At 44.4% G+C, this 22,908-nt stretch overlaps 2 protein-coding genes across 2 annotated transcripts; one reads left to right on the top strand and one right to left on the bottom strand.

Annotated features, from left to right (window-relative positions):
* Positions 1–954: 954 nt before the first annotated feature.
* LRRC14 (leucine rich repeat containing 14) lies at positions 955–10,289 on the top strand. The gene is made up of 4 exons (XM_053962841.1): positions 955–990; positions 2,137–2,455; positions 5,442–6,071; positions 9,381–10,289. Exons 2-4 carry the CDS (start codon positions 2,163–2,165, stop codon positions 9,943–9,945), a joined length of 1,488 nt encoding a protein of 495 aa, XP_053818816.1. The 5' UTR covers positions 955–990; positions 2,137–2,162; the 3' UTR covers positions 9,946–10,289.
* A 2,742-nt stretch (positions 10,290–13,031) lies between these two features.
* C1H8orf82 (chromosome 1 C8orf82 homolog) lies at positions 13,032–21,918 on the bottom strand. The gene is made up of 3 exons (XM_053959344.1): positions 21,663–21,918; positions 21,108–21,156; positions 13,032–13,575 (listed from the first exon to the last, which is right to left on the bottom strand). The coding sequence occupies exons 1-3, from the start codon at positions 21,777–21,779 to the stop codon at positions 13,100–13,102; spliced, it is 642 nt and encodes a 213-aa protein (XP_053815319.1). The 5' UTR covers positions 21,780–21,918; the 3' UTR covers positions 13,032–13,099.
* Positions 21,919–22,908: the final 990 nt, after the last annotated feature.

Genomic DNA, 22,908 nt, shown 5'->3' with positions numbered 1-22,908 from the left:
CCCCGAACCAACTCCCTCCAATCCATGACCCCCCTTAAACCACCCCAAAGACCCCAAAGCCACCTCAAGGTCACCCCAAAATCACCCCCAAAACCAGCTCGACCCCAATTCCCGGGGTTCCCCTCAGGAATTCCTCCCTCGGGAATTTTCCCCTCAGGAATTTTCCCCTCACGAATTTCCCCCATCACGAATTTCCCCTCAGGAATTTTCCCCTCACGAATTTCCCCCTCAGGAATTCCTCCTCATGAATTTTCCCCCTCAGGAATTCCCCCCTCACGAATTTCCCCCATCACGAATTTCCCCTCAGGAATTCCTCCCTCAGGAATTTCCCCTCACGAGTTTCCCCCCTCACGAATTTCCCCCTCACGAATTCCTCCCTCACGAATTTTCCCCCTCAGAATTTCCCCCTCACGAATTCATCCCTCACGAATTTTCCCCCTCAGAAATTCCTCCCCTCACGGATTCCTCCTTCACGAATTCCCCCCTCAGGAATTCCCGCCGCGGCCCCTCAGGAGTACCTGGGTGGGTTTGCGTCGCCGCTCCCGCAGGAATTCCGCTTCCCAGCGCTTCAGCAGCACCTTCAGCTCCTGCTGCCGCTCCATGGCCGCGGGATCGGGATCGGGACCGGGATCGGGGATCTGGGATCGGGGATTTGGGATCGGGGATTGAGGGAGGCTCCGCCGTGGAACCCTAAAGTCTCCTCAGAGCGAACCTCCCGCTCCCGCCAAGCGCCAGCCAATAGGAAGGCAGGGATTAGTGATTGACAGCAAAGCAAGCCGATGGGAATGCGGAATGTGAAAGCGCCCCGCCCATCTCGCTTGGAGCCAATGAGAATTAAACAAAACACTGACAGACAGCTGTAGCAGCCAATTAGAGGAAAGGAATCCGCCCCCAGGGCGGGTCTCGCTCGTTGATTGGTCGCCACAATGAGCAGACACGGAAGTGGCGCTTCCGTACGGGCAGGGACCAGCGGGGGCTGCGGGCGGGGCGGTGAGTGGGGGGCGCCATGTTGGGGGGGGCGCTTTTTGGGGATCCCTGAGGGGACTTCGGGATCCTTTGGGGATCCCTGAGGGGATTTTGGGATCATTTGGGGATCCCTGAGGGGACTTTGGGATCATTTGAGGATCCCTGAGGGGATTTCGGGATCATTTGGGGACCCCTGAGGGGATTTTGGGATCATTTGGGGATCCCTGAGGGGACTTTGGGATCATTTGAGGATCCCTGAGGGGATTTTGGGATCATTTGGGGATTCCTGAGGGGGCTTTGAGATCATTTGGGGATCCCTGAGGGGATTTTGGGATCATTTGGGGATCCCTGAGGGGATTTTGGGATAATTTCGGGATCCCTGAGGGGATTTTGGGGATCTCTGAGGGGACCTCGGGATCATTTGAAGATCCCTGAGGGGTCTTTCAGATAATTTGGGGATCCTTGAGAGGATTTTGGGTATCCCTGAGGGGATTTTGGGATCGTTTGGGGATTTCTGTGGGGACTTTGAGATCATTTGGGGATCCCTGAGAGGATTTTGGGTATCCCTGAGGGGATTTGGGGATCATTTGGGGATCTCTGAGGGGATTTTGGGATAATTTGGGGATCTCTGAGTGGATTTTGGGGATCCCTGAGGGGATTTCGGGATCATTTGGGGATCCCTGAGGGGACTTTGGGATCATTTGGGGATCCCTGAGGGGATTTTGGGATCATTTGGGGATCCCTGAGTGGATTTTTGCGATAGTTGGGGGATCCCTGAGAGGATTTTGGGATCATTTGGGGATCCCTGAGGGGACTTTGGGATTATTTGGGGATCCCTGAGGGGACTTTGAGATAATTTAGGGATCCCTGAGGGGGCTTTGGGATCATTTGGGGATCCCTGAGGGGATTTTGGGATAATTTCAGGATCCCTGAGGGGATTTTGGGATCATTTGGGGATCCCTGAGAGGATTTTGGGATAATTTTGGGATCTCTGCGGGAATTTCCACATCCCCGGGGGGAGGATTTTGGGATCCCTTTGGGATTTTGGGTGGGGTGAGGACAACTCCGGGACCCCCCATTTTGGCGAGCGCCGCTGGGGGGGTCCCCTCACACGGCGGCGCCGCCATCTTGTCGGCCTTGAGGTCACCTTGGAATCCTTTGGTTCTCCAGCGTCCAAAACGCCACCAAAACCCGCCATGGATTCCCTCCTGTTCCTCTGCGCCCGCCGCGTCGTCACCCAGCGCCCTCTCCCCGCCCTCCCCGCCGATCTCCAGCCCGTCCTCTTCCAAGCGGCGTTCCTGGACGGGAGGCCCCTGGTCCTGTGCGATTTGGTGGCCGCGTGGCCTTTCCCGGTGCTCAACTTCCGGCGCCTCGTGGGGCGCCAGGAGCTGCTCCGCGATCACCCCTGCAAGCTCTGCGTCCAGGCCATCATCCTGGCCGTGGTGGCGCAGCTCCGGCGGCAGCTGGAGGAGCCCGGCCACCATTCCAGGTGGGTTCTTGGCGACGTGGCGATGGCGGCCACCTCCGTTCCTCCGCGTCCTCCGCGGCTTTCGCTGCTTTCGTCTCGGTTTTGGAGCTTCTTCTCCTTTTTGATGGTTCCTTCCCGTTTTCGATGGTTTCATCTTGGTTTCGATGGTTTCTTCTTGGTTGTGATGGTTTCATCCCATTTTGATGGTTTCTTCTCATTTTTCGATGGTTTCATCCCATTTTGATGGTTTCTTCTCATTTTTCGGTGGTTTCTTCCCATTTTTGATGGTTCCTTCTTAGTTTTGATGGTTTCTTCTCATTTTTGATGGTTTCATCCCATTTTGATGGTTTCTTCTCATTTTTCGGAGGTTTCTTCCTATTTTTGATGGTTCCTTCTCATTTTTTATGGTTTCTTCTTGGTTTTGATGGTTTCATCCCATTTTTGATGGTTTCTTCCTGTTTTTCAGGGCTTCTTCCCATTCTTGATGGTTTCCTCCTTTTTTGGATGGTTTCTTTCCATTTTTTATGGTTCCTTCCCTTTTTTCATGGTTCCTTCCTGTTTTCAATGGTTTTCACCTGTCTTTGATGGTTTCCTCCTGTTTTTCATGGTTCCTTCCCATTTTTGATGGTTTCCTCCTGTTTTTGATTGTTTCTTCTCCTTTTTGATGGTTCCTTCCCTGTTTGGATGGTTTCCTTTCCGTTTTAGATGGTTTCATCTTGGTTTCGATGGTTTCTTCTTGGTTGTGATGGTTTCATCCCATTTTGATGGTTTCTTCTCATTTTTCGGTGGTTTCTTCCCATTTTTGATGGTTCCTTCTTAGTTTTGATGCTTCCTTCTCATTTTTGATGGTTCCTTCTCATTATTGATGGTTTCTTCTTTGTTTTGATGGTTCCTTCCCCATTTTTGATGGTTTCTTCCTGTTTTTCATGGCTTCTTCCCATTCTTGATGGTTTCCTCCTTTTTTGGATGGTTTCATCCCATTTTGATGGTTTCTTCTCATTTTTCGATGGTTTCATCCCATTTTGATGGTTTCTTCTCATTTTTCGGTGGTTTCTTCCCATTTTTGATGGTTCCTTCTCATTTTTGATGGTTTCTTCTTGGTTTTGATAGTTTAATCCCATTTTTGATGGTTTCTTCCTGTTTTTCATGGCTTCTTCCCATTCTTGATGGTTTCCTCCTTTTTTGGATGGTTTCTTTCCATTATTTATGGTTCCTTCCCTTTTTTCATGGTTCCTTCCTGTTTTCAATGGTTTCCTCCTGTCTTTGATGGTTTCCTCCTGTTTTTCATGGTTCCTTCCCATTTTTGATGGTTTCCTCCTGTTTTTGATTGTTTCTTCTCCTTTTTGATGGTTCCTTCCCTGTTTGGATGGTTTCCTTCCCGTTTTCGATGGTTTCATCTTGGTTTCGATGGTTTCTTCTTGGTTGTGATGGTTTCATCCCATTTTGATGGTTTCTTCTCATTTTTCGGTGGTTTCTTCCCATTTTTGAAGGTTCCTTCTTAGTTTTGATGGTTCCTTCTCATTTTTGATGGTTTCTTCTTGGTTTCGATGGTTTCTTCTTCGTTTTGATGGTTTCATCCCATTTTTGATGCTTCTATCCTGTTTTTTGTGGTTTCCTCCTGTCTTTGATGGTTCCTTCCCATTGGTGATGGTTCCTTCCAGTTTTTGATGACTCCTTCCCATTTTCGATGGTTTCGTCCTGCATTTGATGGTTTCCTCCCATTTTTTATGGTTTCCTTCTGTTTTTGAAGGTTTCTTCCCTTTTTTGATGGTTTCTTTCCTATTTTGATGGTTTCCTTTCTGTTTTTGATGGTTTCTTCCCATTTTTGATGGCTTCTTCCTGTTTTTCATGGCTTCTTCCCATTCTTGATGGTTTCCTCCTTTTTTGGATGGTTTCATCCCATTTTTTGATGGTTCCTTCCCTTTTTAGATGGGTCCTTCCTGTTTTCAATGGTTTTCTCCTGTCTTTGATGGTTTCCTCCTGTTCTGGATGGTTCCTTCCTGTTTTTGATTGTTTCTTCTTGTTTTTGATGGTTTCTTCCCCTTTTTCATGATTTCTTCCCATTTTTGATGGTTCTATCCTGGTTTTTTTATGGTTTCCTCCTCTTTTTGATGGTTCCTTCCCATTTTCGATTGTTTTGTCCTGCATTTGGTGGTTTCTTCTCATTTTTCCGTGGTTTCATCCCATTGTGATGGTTTCTTCTCATTTTTCGATGGTTTCATCCAATTTTGATGGTTTCTTCTCATTTTTCAGTGGTTCCTTCTCATTTTTGATGGTTTCTTCTTGGTTTTGATGGTTTCCTCCCATTTTAATGGCTTCTTTCCTCCTGTGTTTGAAGGTTCCTTCCCCTTTTTGATGGTATCTTTCCAATTTTGATGGTTTTCTCCCATTTTTGATGGTTCTTTCCTCTTTTTGATGGTTCCTTCTCATTTTTGATGGTTTCTTGCCATTTTTGATGGTTTCATCCCATTTTGATGTTTTTTTTTTTTGTTTTTTTATGGTTCCTTCCCATTTTTGATGGTTTCTTCTCGGTTTTGACGGTTTCTTCCATTTTTTATGGTTCCTCCACGTTTTTGATGGTTTCCTCCTTTTTTTGATGGTTTCTTCCCTTTTTTGACATTTCCTTCATGTTTTTGATGGTTTCCTCCCCATTTCTGATATTTTCCTCCATTTTTTCATGGTTTCTTCTTGGCTTTGATGGCTTCCTCCCATTTTTGATGGTTTCTCCCTCCCATTTTTGACGGTTCCTTCCTGTTTTTGATGGTTTCCTCCAGTTTTTTGATGGTTCCTTCCCACTCTGCATGGTTTTTTTGTTGTTTTTGATCGTTCCTAATTTTGATAGTTTCTTCCCATCTTTGATGATTTTTTTCCTCCTGTTTTCGATGGTTTCTTCACATTATTGATGGTTTCCTCCCATTTTTTATGGCTTTCTTCCAATTTCTGATGGTTCTTTCCCATTTTTGATGGTTTCATCCCACTTTTGACTGTTTCCTCCTGTTCTTTCCAGCCTACGCGTGCTGGACATGACCGGGATTCCGGATTCAACGTCCGGCCGCGCTCCGGACGGGATGAGCGTCTGGTCCAGCACGGTGGCTTTGGCCAAGGCTTGCGTGGAGGTGTCCAAGCACCAGCGGGAATTCCAGAGGCGCGGATCCAAGCGGCACAAAGGCCGCTCCGGAGCCGCCGTTGCCGCGGCAGCTGCACAGCCCCCGGGCGTGGAGGTCCACGCCGACCTGTTCGTCAACGGAACGTCCTACGGGATCCTGCGCGACGCCCTCCAGACCGGAGCCGCCAGCCCGCTGCGCCTCAAGTGCCGCGAATTCCAAGCAGAGGAGCTCTCGGCCTCCGGGATCGTGGCTTTGTTGGAATCCTTGGATCCGTCCTTCGTGCGGAGGGTGGATCTGCGCTTCAACAACTTGGGATTGGCCGGGCTCTCGGTGATCCTGCCGCACCTCTCGCGCTTCCCGGAGCTGCGTAGCCTCAAGCTCCAGTACAGCAACGTGGACGTGCGGCGCCCGACGCCGGAATCGGCCATCGGAATCCGGTGCCTGGCCGGGCAGCTGGGAATGCTGCCCAGCCTCCGCGAGCTCAACCTGGGATCCTCCCGGCTCTCCGGGAATCTGCGCCAGATCCTCTGGTGAGTTCCCCACGGAGCAGGGCTCGGCCGGGCCCTTCCCGTGCTCCGCGGGGATTCCCAAGGGTTGGGGATCTTGGGGGTCTTTTCCAGCCTGAGTGTTCCCGTGGTTCCAGGATTTCATTATCCCGATGTTCCCATGATTCCGTTATCCCAGTAGTTCACGAATCAGGGGTTCCATTCTCCCATAGTTCCATGATCACAAATTCCAAGATCCCAGGATTCTCAAAGGCTGAACTTGACGATCTCGGGAGTCTTTTCCAATCTTAGTGGCCCCATGATTCCAGAATGTTGTTATCCCAATATTCCCATGATCCCGTGATTCCGTTATCCCGATAGTTTATGACTCAACGATTCCGTTATCCCATAATTCCATGATCCCATAATTTCAGGAGTCTCCAAGGTTAGGCTCAATGGTTTTGGGTGTCTTTCCCAAGCTGAGTAATCCCATGACTCCAGGATTTCATGATCCCGATGTTCCCATGATTCCCGTATCCCAAGAGTTCGTGACTCAGTGATTCCATTATCCCATAATTCTATGATCCCAGAATTCTGTGAGTCCAAGATTCTCAAAGGCTGAACTTGACAATCTGGGAGGTGTTTTCCAACCTCAGTGATCCCGTAATTCCAGGACTTTGCTATCCCAACATTCCCACGATCCCATCATCCCGATATCTTCTGACTCAACGATTCCATCATCCCATAAATTCAAGTTCCCATAATTCCTTAATTTCAGGATTCCCAAAGGTTGGGCTTGAGAGTCTTTCCCAACCTGAATGATCCATTGATTCCAGAAATTCTTTATCCCAATGTTCCCATAATCCGGTTACTCCATTGTCCCAAAAGTTTACAACTCAAAGATTCCGTCATCCCATAATTTCATGATCCCATCATTCCTTGTTCCATGATTCCCCACGTTTGGGCTCGATGGTCTTGGAGATCTTTTCCACCCTTAACGATCCCAGGTTCCCATGATCCCATAATCCCAATAGTCCGTGACTCCACGATCCCATAACTCTACGATTTTGTAACTCCATGATCCCATAATTCCTTGATTCCAGGATTCCCAAAGGTTGGACTTGATGATCTTGAGGTGTTTTCCAACTTCAATGGCTCCATGACCTCGTAACTCCACGATCCCATCATTTCATAACTCCCTGATCCCAGAATCCCAATATCCCATGATTCCATAACTCCATGATCCCAAAACCTCAGAACTCCACAATTCCACAATTCCCTGGCTCCGTGACCCCAAAATTCCCTGATTCTCAAAGGTACAAATTGACAGCCTTGGAGATCTTTCCCAACCTCCGCCATCCCATAATTCCATGATTCCATGACCACATAACTCCATGACCTCATAATCTCATGGATCCATCATTCCATAACTCCATGATCCTCAAATGTCAAACCTGATGGTCTTGGAGACCTTTCCCAACCTGAGTCATTCCATAATTCCAAAACCCCAGGATTTTCAGAGGTTGAACGCGACGTTCTTGGAGATCTTTCCCAACCTCAGTCATTCCAAAATTCCATGATTCCGTGATCCCATCATTCCATGATTCTCAAACCTTGACCTTGATGTTCGTGGAGACCTTTCCCAACCCCAGCCATTATGTACCTCCATGATCCCATTGTTCCAAAATCCCAGGATTTTCAGGGGTCAAACTCGATTTTCTAGGAACTCTTTACCAACTTCAGCCTTTCGACAATTCCATGGGTCCCATAATTCCATGATTTTCAAATTTTGAACTTGATGAACTTGGAGATGTTTCCCAACCTCAGCCATCTCATAATTCCATGATTCCATGACCATGTAACTCCATGACCCCATAATCTCATGGATCCATCATTCCATAACTCCATGATCCTCAAATGTCAGACCTGATGGACTTGGAGACTTTTCCCAACCTGAGTCATTCCATAATTCCAAAACCCCAAAATTTTCAGAGGTTGAACGCGACGTTCTTGGAGATCTTTCCCAACCTCAGTCATTCCAAAATTCCATGGCTACGTGATCCCATCATTCCATGATGTTCAAACCTTGACCTTGATGTTCGTGGAGACCTTTCCCAACCCCAGCCATTCCGTACTCTATGATCCCATCATTCCAAAATCCCAGGATTTTCAGGGGTCAAACTTGATGTCCTTGGAGATCTTTCCCAAATTTAGTCATTCCACAATTCCATGGTTACATCATTCCATGATTCTCAAACCTTGAACTTGATGGTCTTGGAGATGTTTGCCAACCTCATCCATTCCATAATTCCACTATTGGATTCCACAATTCCACAACCCCATGATCCCATCATTCCATGATTCTCAAACCTTGACCTTGATGTTCTTGGAGACCTTTCCCAACCCCAGCCATTCCGTACTCCATGATCCCATCATTCCAAAATCCCAGGATTTTCTGAGGTGAAACTCGATCTTCTTGGAACTCTTTCCCAAATTCAGTCATTCCACAATTCCCATGACCCCATAATCTCATGGATCCATAATTCCATAACTCCATGATCCTCAAATGGCAAACCTGATGGACTTGGAGACCTTTCCCAACCTGAGTCATTCCATAATTCCAAAACCCCAGGATTTTCAGAGGTTGAACGCAACGTTCTTGCAGCACTTCCCCAACCTCAGTCATTCCACAATTCCATGGCTACGTGATCCCATCATTCCATGATTTTCAAACCTTGACCTTGATGTTCGTGGAGACCTTTCCCAACCCCAGCCATTCTGTACTCCATGATCCCATCATTCCAAAATCCCAGGATTTTCAGGGGTCAAACTTGATGTTCTTGCAATTCTTTCCCAACTTCAGCCATTCCACAAATCAGTGGCTCCGTGATCCCATCATTCCCTGATTTTCAAACCTTGACCTTGATGTTCGTGGAGACCTTTCCCAACCCCAGCCATTCTGTAAGTCCATGATCCCATCGTTCCAAAATCCCAGGATTTTCATGTGTCAAACTTGATGTCCTTGGAGCTCTTTCCCAAATTCAGTCATTCCACAATTCCACAATTCCATGATTCCATGATTCTCAAACCTTGACCTTGATGTTCGTGGAGACCTTTCCCAACCCCAGCCATTCCGTAACTCCATGATCCCATCGCTGCAAAATCCCAGGATTTTCAGGGGTCACACTCAATCTTCTTGGAGCTCTTTCCCAACATCTCCCCCATCCCACAATCCCACAATCCCAGGGATGCAACCCCAGCTCTCCTTCCCCGCGTTCCCCCCTGGAATCCCGACGTTCCCGGCTGCCGCGGATCCTCCCTGGGGCCTCACCTCTCCCTTTTCCCTCCCGCCAGCGACCTCCAGGCTCCGTTGGAAAGCTTGGAATTGGCCTTCTGCTCCCTCGTTCCCGCCGACCTCGCCTTCCTCTCCCAAAGCTTCCACGCTCCGGCCCTCAAAAGGTTGGATCTGAGCGGCCACGACTTCTCCCAAGGCCTCCTGGAGCCGCTGCGGCTGCTCCTGGAGGAAACCTCGGCCTCGCTGCTGCACCTGGATCTCATGGAATGCCGCATGGCCGACTCCCACCTGGACGCGCTGCTGCCGACGCTGCGGCGCTGCTCCCGCCTGCGCTTCCTGGGACTCTACGGCAATTCCCTGTCCACGGCCGCGCTCAAGGATCTGCTCCAGAAAACCTTGGAGCTGCCCGATCTCCACCTGGTCGTGTATCCCTTCCCCGTGGATTGCTACAAGCCGGAGCCGCCGTCGGAATCCGGTTGGAATTTTGAGGAACCCGTGGACGAGGAACTTTTGGTGGCGACCACCGCCGAGTTCTCCCAAATGTTGGCCGATTCCGGGAGAACCGACCTCGTCTGGACTTCCAACCCCTACGGCCACGGGACCCTGGACTACTTCTCCTTGTGATTTGGGAAAAGCTCGGAAGCTCCGGCGCGGAAAAGCGCCGCCGCCGCCGCCTTCCCAAAAACGTGGAGTTTTTTTCCCTTTATTTCGGTGTTTTCTGCCTGGTTTTTATATTTTTCCACCTCATCCCGGTGTTTTCTGTCTTATTTTAGGATTTTTCCATCCCATCCCGATGTTTTCTCCCTCATCCCAATATTTTTCCACCCCGTTTTGGTGTCTTCCCACCCCAACCCCAAAGTTTTTCCCAGATCTTTTATTGTTCAGAGGGAAAAAAAATCTCTGGAATTTGCTTCATTCTCATGGGACATGAAGTAATTGTTAAATAAATATTAATTATTCATCGGTTATTAATTATTAATTAATAAGCTGCCACCACTCAACTTGTATCCAAATCCCTGCCAAATTCCCAAATCCTCAAATGCTTCATCCCAAATCCTTCATGCCAAATCCCCAAATCCTTCACCCCAAAATTCCCAAATCCCCAAATCCTTCCTCCCCAATCCTCAAATCCTTCATCCCAAATCCTCAAATCCTTCATCCCCAAGTTCCCAAACTCTTCATCCCCAATCCCTAACCCTTCATCCCCAAATTCCCAAATCTTTCATCCCAAATCCCGAAATCCTTCATCCCAAATCCTCAAATCCGCAAAACCCTTAATCCCAAGATCTGCAAAACCTTCATCCCAAATTCCCAAATCCTTCATCCCAAATCCTCTAATCCCAAATCCTCAAATCCTTCATCCCAAAATTTCCAAACTCTTCACCCCAAATCCTTCATCCCAAATACCAAATTCCCAAATCCTTCATCCCAAATCCCCAAACCCTCAAATCCTTTATCCCAAATCCTTCAGACCAAATCCTCAAATCTTTCATCCCAAAATTCCCAAACTCTTCATCCCAAAGCCTTCATCTTAAATCCCCAAATCCTTCCTCCAAATCCTTCATCCCAATCCCCAAACCCTTCATCTCAAAATTCCCAAATCCCCAAATCCGTCATCCCAAATCCCCAAATCCTTCATCCCAAATTCCGAAATCCTACTTCCCGAATCCTTCATGCCAAATCCCCAAATCTTCAATCCCAAACCCTTCCTCCCAAATCCCCCAAGCCTCAGGTTCTTCATCCCAAAATCCCCAAACCCTTCATCCCAAATCCTCAAATCCTAAATCCCCAAATCCTAAATCCCCAAATCCTTTATCCCAAACTCTCCATCCCTAATCCCCAAACCCTTCCACCCAAATCCCCAAATGCTTCATCCCAAAATTCCCAAATCCTTCATCCCAAATCCCCAAACCCTTCCATCCAAGTCCCCAAAGCCTTCATCCCAAACCCCAAAATCCTTCACCCCAAAATTCCCAAACTCTTCACCCCAAATTCCCAAATCCTTCATCCCAAATCTGCAAAACCTTCATCCCAAATCCTTCATCCCAAATCCCCAAACTCTTCATCCCAAATCCTTCATGCCAAATCCCCCAACCCTTCATCCTTCATCCCAAAAGTCCCAAACCCTTCATCCCAAAAATCTCAAATCCTTCATCCCAAATCCCCAAATCCTTCATCCCAAATCCTCAAATCCTTAATCCCAAAATTCCCAAACCCTTCATCTCAAACCCTTCATCCCAAACCCCAAATCCTTCATCCCAAAATTCCCAGAATCTTCATCCCAAATCCCCAAAATCCTTTATCCCAAAATCTTCATCCCAAATCCTCAAATCCTTCATCCCAGATCCTTCATCCCAAAATTCCCAAATCCTTCATCCCAAAAATCCCAAACCCTTCATCCCAAATCCCCAAATCCTTCATCCCAAAATTTCCAGAATCTTCATCCCAAATCCCCAAATCCTTTATCCCAAATCCCCAAATCCTCAAATCCTTCATCCCAAAATTCCCAAATCCTTCATCCCAAATCCCCAAATCCTTCATCCCAAATCCTCAAATCCTTAATCCCAAAATTCCCAAACCCTTCATCCCAAAAGTCCCAAACCCTTCATCCCTAAAGTCCCAAACCCTTCATCCCAAAATTCCCAAACCCTTCATCTCAAACCCTTCATCCCAAATCCCCAAATCCTTCATCCCAAAATTTCCAGAATCTTCATCCCAAATCCCCAAATCCTTTATCCCAAATCCCCAAATCCTCAAATCCTTCATCCCAAAATTCCTAAATCCTTCATCCCAAATCCTCAAACTCTTCATCCTAAATCCCCAAATCCTTCATCCCAAAATTCACAAATCCTTCATCCCAAAAATCCCAGAATCGTCATCCCAAACCCTTCATCCCAAAATCCCCAACCCTTCATCTCAAATCCCCAAATCCTCAAATCCTTCATCCCAAAATTCCCAAATCCTTCATCCCAAATCCTCAAACTCTTCATCTCAAATCCCCAATTCCTTCATCCCAAAATTTGCAAATCCTTCATCCCAAAAATCCCAGAATCTTCATCCCAAACCCTTCATCCCAAAATTCCCAAACTCTTCATCCCAATTCCTTCATCCCAAAATTCTGAAATCCTTCATCCCAAAATTCCCAAACCCTTCATCCCAAAGGTCCCAAATCCTTCATCTCAAACCCTTCATCCCAAACCCTTCATCCCAAAAGTCCCAAATCCTTCATCCCAAAATCCCAAACCCTTCATCCCAAAGGTCCCAAATCCTTCATCCCAAAAGTCCCAAACCCTTCATCCCAAAATCCCAAACCCTTCATCCCAAAAATCCCAAATCCTTCATCCCAGAAATCCCAAATCCTTCATCCCAAAATCCCCAAATCCCCAAATTCCCAAACCCTTCATCCCAAATCCCCAAATCCTCAAATCCTTCATCCCAAACCCCAACCCCGCAATGAGCAATCAGAATTTTTTTGGGGAATTTCACGGGAAAACCGCGGCGTTGGCCGGCCTGGAATTCTGGGATGCTCCGATTCCTCGGGAATTCCCATTTTCCGGGGCGGGGGAAAAATCGGGCGTTTCACCTCATTCCACGCGGGATTTCAAGAAGGTTTTTGGGATTTTTCTGGGAATTTTAAGGAGGAAACGGGGATTTGGGAAGGGGGGAACGCTTCCTGAAATCAATCTTTAAATCCAAACCAGACTTCTTAATTAATTAATTAACGATTTAATGAACGAGGCAACGAGCCCGTCGGGATTTGCTGGGCGTCTTCACCGATTCAGGAGGCGGAAACCGAAGCTTCCGCCTCCAACGCCGATTTCTCCGCCCGCAGAACGCCCAAAATTTCCCCGGAGAGCCGATACTCCTTCCCTTCCCACCAAAAATGCGTCGGCGGCTTCTCGGGCCCGTCCTCGAAGCGAAACGCCGAGCTCAACTCTTCGGCCAACGCCGAACGCACCAAGCCGACGCCGCCGGCGTTTTCCGGCGCCGGGTGATAGAGGCGCCCGTTCTCCGGGAGCACGGCCAACGCCTCCGGCCGGAAGGGCACCGTCAGCTCGGCGCCGCCGCCGCAGTAGGACAGGAGGGAGCGGCCGCGGGAGCCGGGCAGGATTTGGGTGAAAACCACGGCCAGGTCGGAGCAGCGGAGGAAATTCCGCTCGCGGCCGCAGCGCGACACGAAGGGGAAGCGCTGCCGGTAGCGCCCGCCGCGGTTCCGCTCCAGGTGCCGGAAGAAGAAGGAAAGGAACGCGACGTCTGCGGGGCGGGAGAATTCGGGGCTCAGCGCCGCCCATTGGAGGGGTTCTGGGGCTTTTTGGGTTTTTTTTGGGGATTTTTGGGGTTTTTTTGGGGTTTTTTTGGGGTTTTTTTTGGTGTTTTTCGGGTTTTTTTTGTGTTTTTCGAGGGGTTTTCCGATGATTTTTTGGGGTTTTTTTTGGATGTGTTTTGGCGTTTCTTGGAGGCGTTTTGGGATTTTTTGGGGGTTTTCCGATGATTTTTTTTGGGTTTTCTGGTGGTTTTTGGGATTTTTTTATGGTGTTTTTGGGGTTTCCTTGGGGTTTTCCAGTGTTTTTTTTGGGGTTGTTTTTTGGGTTTTTTTCTGGGTTTTTTGGGTGTTTTGGGGGTTTTTCCAGTGATTTTCTGGGATTTTTTCAGGGGTTTTGGGTTTTTTTCCAGTGGTTTTTTGGGATTTCTTTGGGTTGCCTCCAGAGTCTTTTGGGGTTTTTCTTGAGGTTTATTCTGGTGTTTTTTGGGGTTTTTAGGGTGTCTTTTGGGGTTTCTTAGGTGGTTTTCATGATTTTCCAATGTCTTTTTGGTGGGTTTCTTTTTAATTTTTTGGTGTTTTTTTGGGTATTTTCCTGTGGTTTCTTTTTGATTCTTTTGAGGTTTTCATGGAGCTTTTTTAATGGTTTTGGGGTTTTTGGGGGGATTTTTTGGGGAGTTTTCTGAAGGTTTTTAGGGGTTTTTTTTGGGTGTGTTTTGGCGTTTCTTGGAGGCGTTTTGGGATTTTTTGGGGGTTTTCCAATGTTTTTTTTTGGGTTTTCTGGTGTTTTTTGGGATTTTTTTATGATGTTTTTGGGGTTTCCTTGGGGTTTTCCAGTGGTTTTTTTGGGGTTGTTTTTTTTGGTTTTTTTCTGGGTTTTTTTGGGTGTTTTGGGGGTTTTTCCAGTGATTTCTTGCGATTTTTTCAGGGGTTTTGGGTTTTTTTTCAGTGGTTATTTGGGATTTCTTTGGGTTGCCTCCAGAGTCTTTTGGGGTTTTTCTTGAGGTTTATTCTGGTGTTTTTTGGGGTTTTTAGGGTGTCTTTTGGGGTTTTTCAGGTGGTTTTCAGGATTTTTCCAATGTCTTTTTGGTAGTTTTTTTTTTTTATTTTTTGGTGTTTTTTTGGGTATTTTCCTGTGGTTTCTTTTTGATTTTTTGGAGGTTTTCATGGAGCTTTTTTAATGGTTTTGGGGTTTTTTGGGGGATTTTTTGGGGGGTTTTCTGAAGGTTTTTTGGGTTTTTTTTTGGATGTGTTTTGGCGTTTCTTGGAGGCGTTTTGGGATTTTTTGGGGGTTTTCCGATGATTTTTTTTTGGTTTTCTGGTGTTTTTTGGGATTTTTTTATGGTGTTTTTGGGGTTTTCTTGGGGTTTTCCAGTGGTTTTTTTTGGGGTTGTTTCTTGGGTTTTTTTCCGGTTTTTTTGGGTGTTTTGGGGGTTTTTCCAGTGTGTTCTTGGGGGTGTTTTGGGGTATTTTTAGGGTTTTTTTCTGCGTTTTCTGGTGGCTTTTGGGATGTTTTTTATGGTGCTTTTGTGTTTTCTTGGGGTTTTCCAGTGTTTTTTTGGGGTTGTTTTTTCGACTTTTTTTTTCCAAGTTTTTTTTGGGATTATTTTTGGTGCTTTTGGTGGCGCTATTGTGGCGTTTTCTGATGCTTTTTTGGGTTTTTTGGGGATATTTTTTGGGTTTTTTTTTGGGTTTTCTGGTGGTTTTTTGGGATGTTTTTACGATGTTTTTGGGGTTTTCTTGGGGTTTTTCCAGTGTTTTTTGGGGTTGTTTTCCCAGGGTTTTTTGAGATTATTTTTGGTGGTTCTTGTAGCGCTATTGTGGCGTTTTCCGGCGGTTTTCCGATGCTTTTTCGGGGTTTTTTTGCGTGTATTTTGAGTTAATTTTTGGGGTTTTTTTTGGGTTTTCTGGTGTTTTTTGGGATTTTTTTACGGTGTTTTTGGGGTTTTCTTGGGGTTTTCCAGTGGTTTTTTTTGGGGTTGTTTCTTGGGTTTTTTTCTGGGTTTTTTGGGTGTTTTGGGGGTTTTTCCAGTGTTTTCTTGGGGGTGTTTTGGGGTATTTTTAGGGTTTTTTTCTGCGTTTTCTGGTGGCTTTTGGGATGTTTTTTATGGTGCTTTTGTGTTTGCTTGGGGTTTTCCAGTGGATTTTTGGGGTTGTTTTTTCGACTTTTTTTTCCAAGTTTTTTTGGGATTATTTTTGGTGCTTTTTGCGGCGTTATTGTGGCGTTTCCTGGCGGTTTTCCGATGCTTTTTTGGGGGTGTTTTGGGGTATTTTTGGGGGGTTTTTTTGCATTTTCTGGTGGTTTTTGGGATGTTTTTACGATGTTTTTGGGGTTTTCTTGGGGTTTTTCCAGTGTTTTTTGGGGTTGTTTTCCCAGGGTTTTTTGAGATTATTTTTGGTGGTTCTTGTAGCGCTATTGTGGCGTTTTCCGGCGGTTTTCTGATGCTTTTTCTGTTTTTTTTTGCGTATATTTTGAGTTAATTTTTGGGGTTTTTTTTGGGTTTTCTGGTGGTTTTGGGGATTTTTTTATGGTGCTTTTGGGGTTTTCTTGGGGTTTTCCAGTGGTTTTTTTGGGTTTTTTTCTTGGGTTTTTTTCTGGGTTTTTTGGGTGTTTTTTCCAGTGATTTTTTGGGATTTTTTTCAGGGGTTTTGGGTTTTTTTCCCGTGGTTATTTGGGATTTCTTTGGGGTTTTTCCAGCGTCTTTTGGGGTTTTTCTTGAGGTTTATTCTGGTGTTTTCTGGGGTTTTTAGGGTGTCTTTTGGGGTTTTTTAGGTGGTTTTCATGATTTTTCCAATGTCTTTTTGGTGGGTTTTTTTTAAATTTTTTGGTGTTTTTTTGGGTATTTTCCTGTGGTTTCTTTTTGATTTTTTGGAGGTTTTCATGGAGCTTTTTTAATGGTTTTGGGGTTTTTTTGGATTTTTTTTGGGTTTTTTTTGGTTTTTTTTAGCGTTTTTTGGGGGGTTTTCCGATGATTTTTTGGGTTTTTCTTGGGTGTGTTTTGGCGTTTCTTGGAGACGTTTTGGGATTTTTTGGGGGTTTTCCAATTTTTTTTTTGGGTTTTCTGGTGGTTTTTGGGGTTTTCTTGGGGTTTTCCAGTGGTTTTTTTGGGGTTGATTTTTGGGGTTTTTTTTCCAGGTTTTTTTGGGTGCTTTTTGGGTTTTTCCAGTGATTTTTTTGAGGTTCATTGGGGTTTTTCCGGGCTCTTTTTGGGATTTTGGGGGGATTTTTTTAAGGTTTTTGTGGTGGGTTTTGGGTTTCTTTTTGGGGTTTTTTGGGGGTTTTTGGGGAAATTTTTGTGGATTATATGGAGGTTTTTTGGGGTTTTTTTGGTGTCTTTTTGGGTTTTTTTGGCGGTTTTTGGGGTTTCTTGGGGGTTTTTCCTGGGACTTTTTCAGGTCTTTTTCGGTTTTTCTTGAGGTTTTATTGATGGTTTTTGTGGTGATTTTCAGGATTTTTCCCGTGTCTTTTTGACATTTTTTTGGTCGTTTTTTTTGGGTCTTTTCCTGTGGTTTTTTTTTATTTTAATTTTTTTTTTTTTTTTCCAGTTTTTATGGAGTTTTTTTGGTGCATTTCTGGGAATTTTAAGGATGAATTCTGAGGCATTTGGGGCTTTTTTGGGGTTTTTTTTCAGGATTTTTTGGTGGTTTTTGTGGCGTTATTGTGGCGTTTTCTGTGGGTTTTCTGATGGTCTTTTGGGGTTTTTTGGGGTTTTCTCGTGGTTTTCAGGACGTTTTTATGGTGGTTTTGGGGTTTGAGGTTTTTCAGGGTTTTTGGATTTTCCAGTGGTTTTTTGGGGTTTTTCCAGACTCTTTTTGGCTTTTTGGGGTTTTGTTTTTTTGGGTTTTTTTGAGGTCTTTCTGGAGGTTTTTGGGGTGGTTTTTGGGGGTCTTTTTTGGGGTTTTTTTGGGGGTTTTCTTGAGGTTTTTGTGGTGTCTTTTTGTGGTTTTTGTGAACTTTTTGTGGCGTTTTCAAAATTTTTTTTGGGGGTGTTTTAGGGTTTTTTGGGGTTTTCTGGTTTTGGGGTATTTTTATATTGTTTTTTTTTGGGTTTTTCCAGTGTCTTTTTAGGGATTTTCAAGGGGTTTTCCAGGGTTTTTTTAGTTTTTTTCGGTGGTTTTTTGGAGTTTTTGTGGCACTTTCTGGGGTTTCCCAATGGGGTTTTTTTGGGTTTTTTTTGGGGGGGGTATTTTGAGGTTTTGGGGATTTTTTTTTTTTTTAGGGTTTTCTGGTGTTTTTATGGTATTTTTTTGGGGTTTTTTAATGGTGGTTTTTGTGGTGTTTTTTTGGGGTTTTCCAGTGCTTTTTTTCAGGTTATTTTAAGTTTTCATGGAGTTTTCTTTAGGGTTTTCTGGGCAATTTGGGAGGGTTTTATTGGGGTTTTCCAGGAGTTTTTTTTGGGTTTTCTGGTGGATTTTAGGGTGGTTTTATGGGTTTTTTTTGGTGTTTTTGTGCTGTTTTTTTGGGTCTTTTCCTTTTTTAATTTGGGGATTTTTTTTTGGGTTTTCCAGTGTATTTTTAGGATTTTTATGGGTTTTTTTAGGGTTTTCTGGTGGTTTCTTGGGTTGTTTTGGGGTTTTTTTGGGGGGAATTTTTTGGGGTTCTCCTGTGCTTTTTTGGATGTTTTTATAATGGATTTTTGGTGCTTTTTGATTTTTTGGGGGATTTTTCCAGAGTTGTTTTTAATTTTTGTTGAGGTTTTTATGGAGGTTTTTTGGGGTTTTTGTGGAGTTTTTGTGGCATTTTTTCGGGGTTTTCCAATGGTTTCTTGGGCTTTTTTTGGTGTCTCTTTGGGGTTTTTTGGGGCATTTTGGGGTTTTTTTTTGAGTGTATTTTTGTTTTTTTTTCAATGGTTTCCTACTGGATTTTTAGGGCTTTTTTTTTGGGTTTTTTTGGTGTTTTTTGTGATGTTTTTGTGGCATTTTTTGGGGCTTTTCAAATGTTTTTTTAGGGTTTTTTTTAGGGGTGTTTTGAGGTTTTTTTGGAGGGTTTTATTGGGATTTTCCAGGAGTTTTTTTGGGTTTTCTGGTGGATTTTAGGGTGGTTTTATGGGTTTTTTTTGGTGTTTTTTTTGTGCTGTTTCTTTGGGTCTTTTCCTTGTCTTTTTGGGGATTTTTTTGGGGTTTTCCAGTGTTTTTTTAGAATTTTTATGGTTTTTTTTAGGGTTTTCTGGTGGTTTCTTGGGTTGTTTTGGGGTTTTTTTGGGGGGATTTTTTTGGGGTTCTCCTGTGCTTTTTTGGATGTTTTTATAATGGATTTTTGGTGCTTTTTGATTTTTTTGGGGTTTTTTTCCAGAGTTGTTTTTAATTTTTGTTGAGGTTTTTATGGAGGTTTTTTGGGGTTTTTGTGGAGTTTTTGTGGCATTTTTTGGGGTTTTCCAATGTTTTTTTGGGGTTTTTTTGGTGTCTCTTTGGGGTTTTTTGGGGCATTTTTGGGTTTTTTTTTGAGTGTATTTTTGGTTTTTTTTCAATGGTTTCCTACTGGATTTTTGGGGCTTTTTTTGGGTTTTTTTTGGTGATTTTTGTGATGTTTTTGTGGCATTTTTTGGGGCTTTTCCAATGTTTTTTTAGGGTTTTTTTAGGGGTGTTTAGAGGATTTCTGGAGGGTTTTATTGGGATTTTCCAGGAGTTTTTTTTTGGGTTTTCTGGTGGATTTTGGGGAATTTTTATGGGGTATTTTTTCTGCTTTTTTTTGGGTCTTTTCCTTTTTTAATTTGGGGATTTTTTTGGGGTTTTCCAGTGTATTTTTAGGATTTTTATGGGGTTTTTTTAGGGTTTTCTGGTGGTTTCTTGGGTTGTTTTGGGGTTTTTTGGGGGATTTTTTGGGGTTCTCCTGTGCTTTTTTGGATGTTTTTATAATGGATTTTTTGTGCTTTTTGATTTTTTTGGGGGTTTTTTCCAGAGTTGTTTTTAATTTTTGTTGAGGTTTTTATGGAGGTTTTTTGGGGTTTTTGTGGAGTTTTTGTGGCATTTTTTGGGGTTTTCCAATGTTTTTTTGGGTTTTTTTTTGGTGTCTCTTTGGGGTTTTTTGGGGCATTTTTGGGTTTTTTTTTGAGTGTATTTTTGGTTTTTTTTCAATGGTTTCCTACTGGATTTTTGGGGCTTTTTTTTGGGTTTTTTTTGGTGATTTTTGTGATGTTTTTGTGGCATTTTTTGGGGCTTTTCCAATGTTTTTTTAGGGTTTTTTTAGGGGTGTTTAGAGGATTTCTGGAGGGTTTTATTGGGATTTTCCAGGAGTTTTTTTTTGGGTTTTCTGGTGGATTTTGGGGAATTTTTATGGGGTATTTTTTCTGCTTTTTTTTGGGTCTTTTCCTTTTTTAATTTGGGGATTTTTTTGGGGTTTTCCAGTGTATTTTTAGGATTTTTATGGGGTTTTTTTAGGGTTTTCTGGTGGTTTCTTGGGTTGTTTTGGGGTTTTTTTGGGGGGATTTTTTGGGGTTCTCCTGTGCTTTTTTGGATGTTTTTATAATGGATTTTTTGTGCTTTTTGATTTTTTTGGGGGTTTTTTCCAGAGTTGTTTTTAATTTTTGTTGAGGTTTTTATGGAGGTTTTTTGGGGTTTTTGTGGAGTTTTTGTGGCATTTTTTGGGGTTTTCCAATGTTTTTTTGGGTTTTTTTTTGGTGTCTCTTTGGGGTTTTTTGGGGCATTTTTGGGTTTTTTTTTTGAGTGTATTTTTGGTTTTTTTCAATGGTTTCCTACTGGATTTTTGGGGCTTTATTTGGGTTTTTTGTGATGTTTTTGTGGCATTTTTTGGGGCTTTTCCAATGTTTTTCTAGGGTTTTTTTAGGAGTGTTTTGAGGTTTTTTTTGAAGGGTTTTATTGGGATTTTCCAGGAGTTTTTTTGGGTTTTGTGGTGGCCTTTGGGGTATTTTTATGGGGTTTTTTGGTGTTTTTGTGCTGGTTTTTTTGGGTCTTTTCCTTGTCTTTTTGGGGATTTTTTTTTTTGTTTTCCTGTGTTTTTTTGGGGTTTTTTTTCAGGATGTTTTTGGGGTTTTTCCAGTGTTTTTTTTTTAAGGTTTCATTGGTGTTTTTCTGGTGTCTTTTTTGGTTTTTTGAGGTTTTTTTTTTCAGTTTTTTTGGGGTTTTTTGGGTGTTTTTCCCTGGAATTTTTTTTTTTTTTTTTTTTTTTTTTTGTGTTTTTTATGGAGTTTTTTTTGGGGTTTTCTGGGAATTTTAGGGATGAGGGAAAAGAAAAATTGGGAAGGGGAAACGCTCCCTGAAATTAATTTTTGAAATTTAATCCGAATTTCTTAATTAACTAATTAGGCAATTTCTTAATTCATTAGCAATTTAATAATTAAGGACTTTAACAACAGAAATTAACGATTAAGCAATCAGGGAGTGATTAATTAATGAGCAATTAATATGCAAATGAGGGGCTTCCACTTTTCCCACCCCCTCCCAAAAAATAAAAAATTAAGGATTAAATCCTAATTAAAGCTCAAAGTCCAATTAATAACCAAATCCTATTGCCATTCCGCTCCCAATTAACAAGGGGAATAATTAAGGAGCTTAATGAGGGCGGTACCTTTGAAGCAGGTGACGAAATTCTTGACTTTGGTGTCGTCCAGGAAAAGCTGCAGGGGGGGGGGGAAAAAAAAACAAAAACGGGAAAAAGCCTCAAAACGCTCGAGTTTTCCCCCCAAAAAACGCCGGGATCAATCCTGGATATTTTTGGGTTTTTTTTTTTAGGGCGATCCAGCTGGGATTTGCCGCGGGATTTTTGGGGTTTTTTTTCAGGGATCTCTTCCGAGTCTATGGAAAGGTTTTTTTTTGGGATTCCTTTGGAATGCGGGTGGGATTTGTCTGGGATCTGGTCAGGATCCATCTGCGATGAGTTTGGGATTTTTTTTCTGGCTTTAATTCGGGTTTAATCCGGGTTTAATTCGGGTTTAATCCGGGTTTAATCTGACATTACTTTAGGATCGGAGCGGGATTTATCTGGGATCCATCCCGGATCCTCCCTGCGGTTTTTTTCGGGATCTGCCCAGAATCCAGACGGGATCCGTTCCCCAAAACCCCCTCCGGATCCCCCCCCAACAGTTATCGATCCCTTATCGATCCCTTATCGATCTCCCCTCACCTGGCCATGGTGATCTACGTAATAAAAATACTCGCGGATTCCAGGCCCCGGCCTCTGCCCCTGCTGGTACCGGAGCTCCGGGCGGGCGCAGAGCCGCAGCACCAACCCCGCCCTCATCGCGACAGCGACCGGCGACCCCCGACACGGCCGGGCCCCCTCCCTGTCGCGACAGGCGACAGCGACAGCAGCGCCACCGCCGCCACCCGGAAGTGACCACCTGGGGGACCGCAATGTGTGAGCACCTCGGTTGGTGCGGCGGCGAAAAGGTTCCGGGGGAAAGCGGAAGTTGGAAGGAGAAGGGCCGGCGCGGGGCGTCCCGCCGCTATAGGGGATCCTATAGATTTCCAGATCCTATAGAATCGCCCTAAAGACACCCCCCCCCCCCCAGGCATTCTCTGTAGGGGTTCAGAGCCCTACAAAGCCTCAGCGACCCCATAAAAATCCCCTATAGAGCTGCGTGCTCTCATCCCCCCCCATCCCCGCAGTTTCCCGCCATTTTCCCCTCAGGGCCCCGCAGGCGCCGGGAGAAGCTCCGGGATGAGGGGGAAAAAAGTTGGAAAATGAGGCGGAAAAATCTCGGCGTGAGGGAAAAAGCACCGGGATGAGGTAGAAAACCACTTGGGGTAGGGCGGAGAAATTGAAAAACGAGGGGGAAATTGGGAAATGAGGGGAAAAAAATTGGGGAAATGAAGGGGAAAGTTGGAAACTGAGGCGGGAAAACGCCAAAATGGAGGGGGGGGGGGGGGGAAACACCGGGATGAGGGGAAAAACACTGGGATAAGGGGGAAAATACCGAAATTGGGTGAAAAATCAAAAAAATAAGCACTGAAATGAGGTAAAAACCCGGAAAAAAAGAGGTGGAAAAGCACCAGGAGTTGGTGGGGAAACACTGGGATGAGGCAAAAATATGAAAATGAGATGGAAAAACAGCGGGATGAGGGGAAAAAATGACTGGGATAAAGGGAAAAAAACCAAAATTATGTAGAAATCTGAGGGGATAAGGGACAAAGCACCAAGATTAGGTGAAAAAAAAATCAAAATGATGTGGAAAAACAGCAGAATAAGGCCCAAAATGTTAAAATGAAGTTGAAAACTGCAGGAATGAGGGGGAAAATACTTGGGTAAGGTAAAAATCTCCCGAATTTAGGTGGAAAATCATCAAAAGGAGAGGGAAAAATATTGGAATGAGAGGGAAAAAAACGGGATGAGGGGAAAATACCGAAATGAGGTGGAAAAGCACCGAAAT

The sequence above is a fragment of the Vidua chalybeata genome, chromosome 1 (genome assembly GCF_026979565.1).
Source record: "Vidua chalybeata isolate OUT-0048 chromosome 1, bVidCha1 merged haplotype, whole genome shotgun sequence".
In the NCBI taxonomy this organism is placed as follows: domain Eukaryota; kingdom Metazoa; phylum Chordata; class Aves; order Passeriformes; family Viduidae; genus Vidua; species Vidua chalybeata.
Note: the sequence above shows the minus strand (reverse complement) of the source record. Positions and strands in the feature narration are given on the sequence as shown.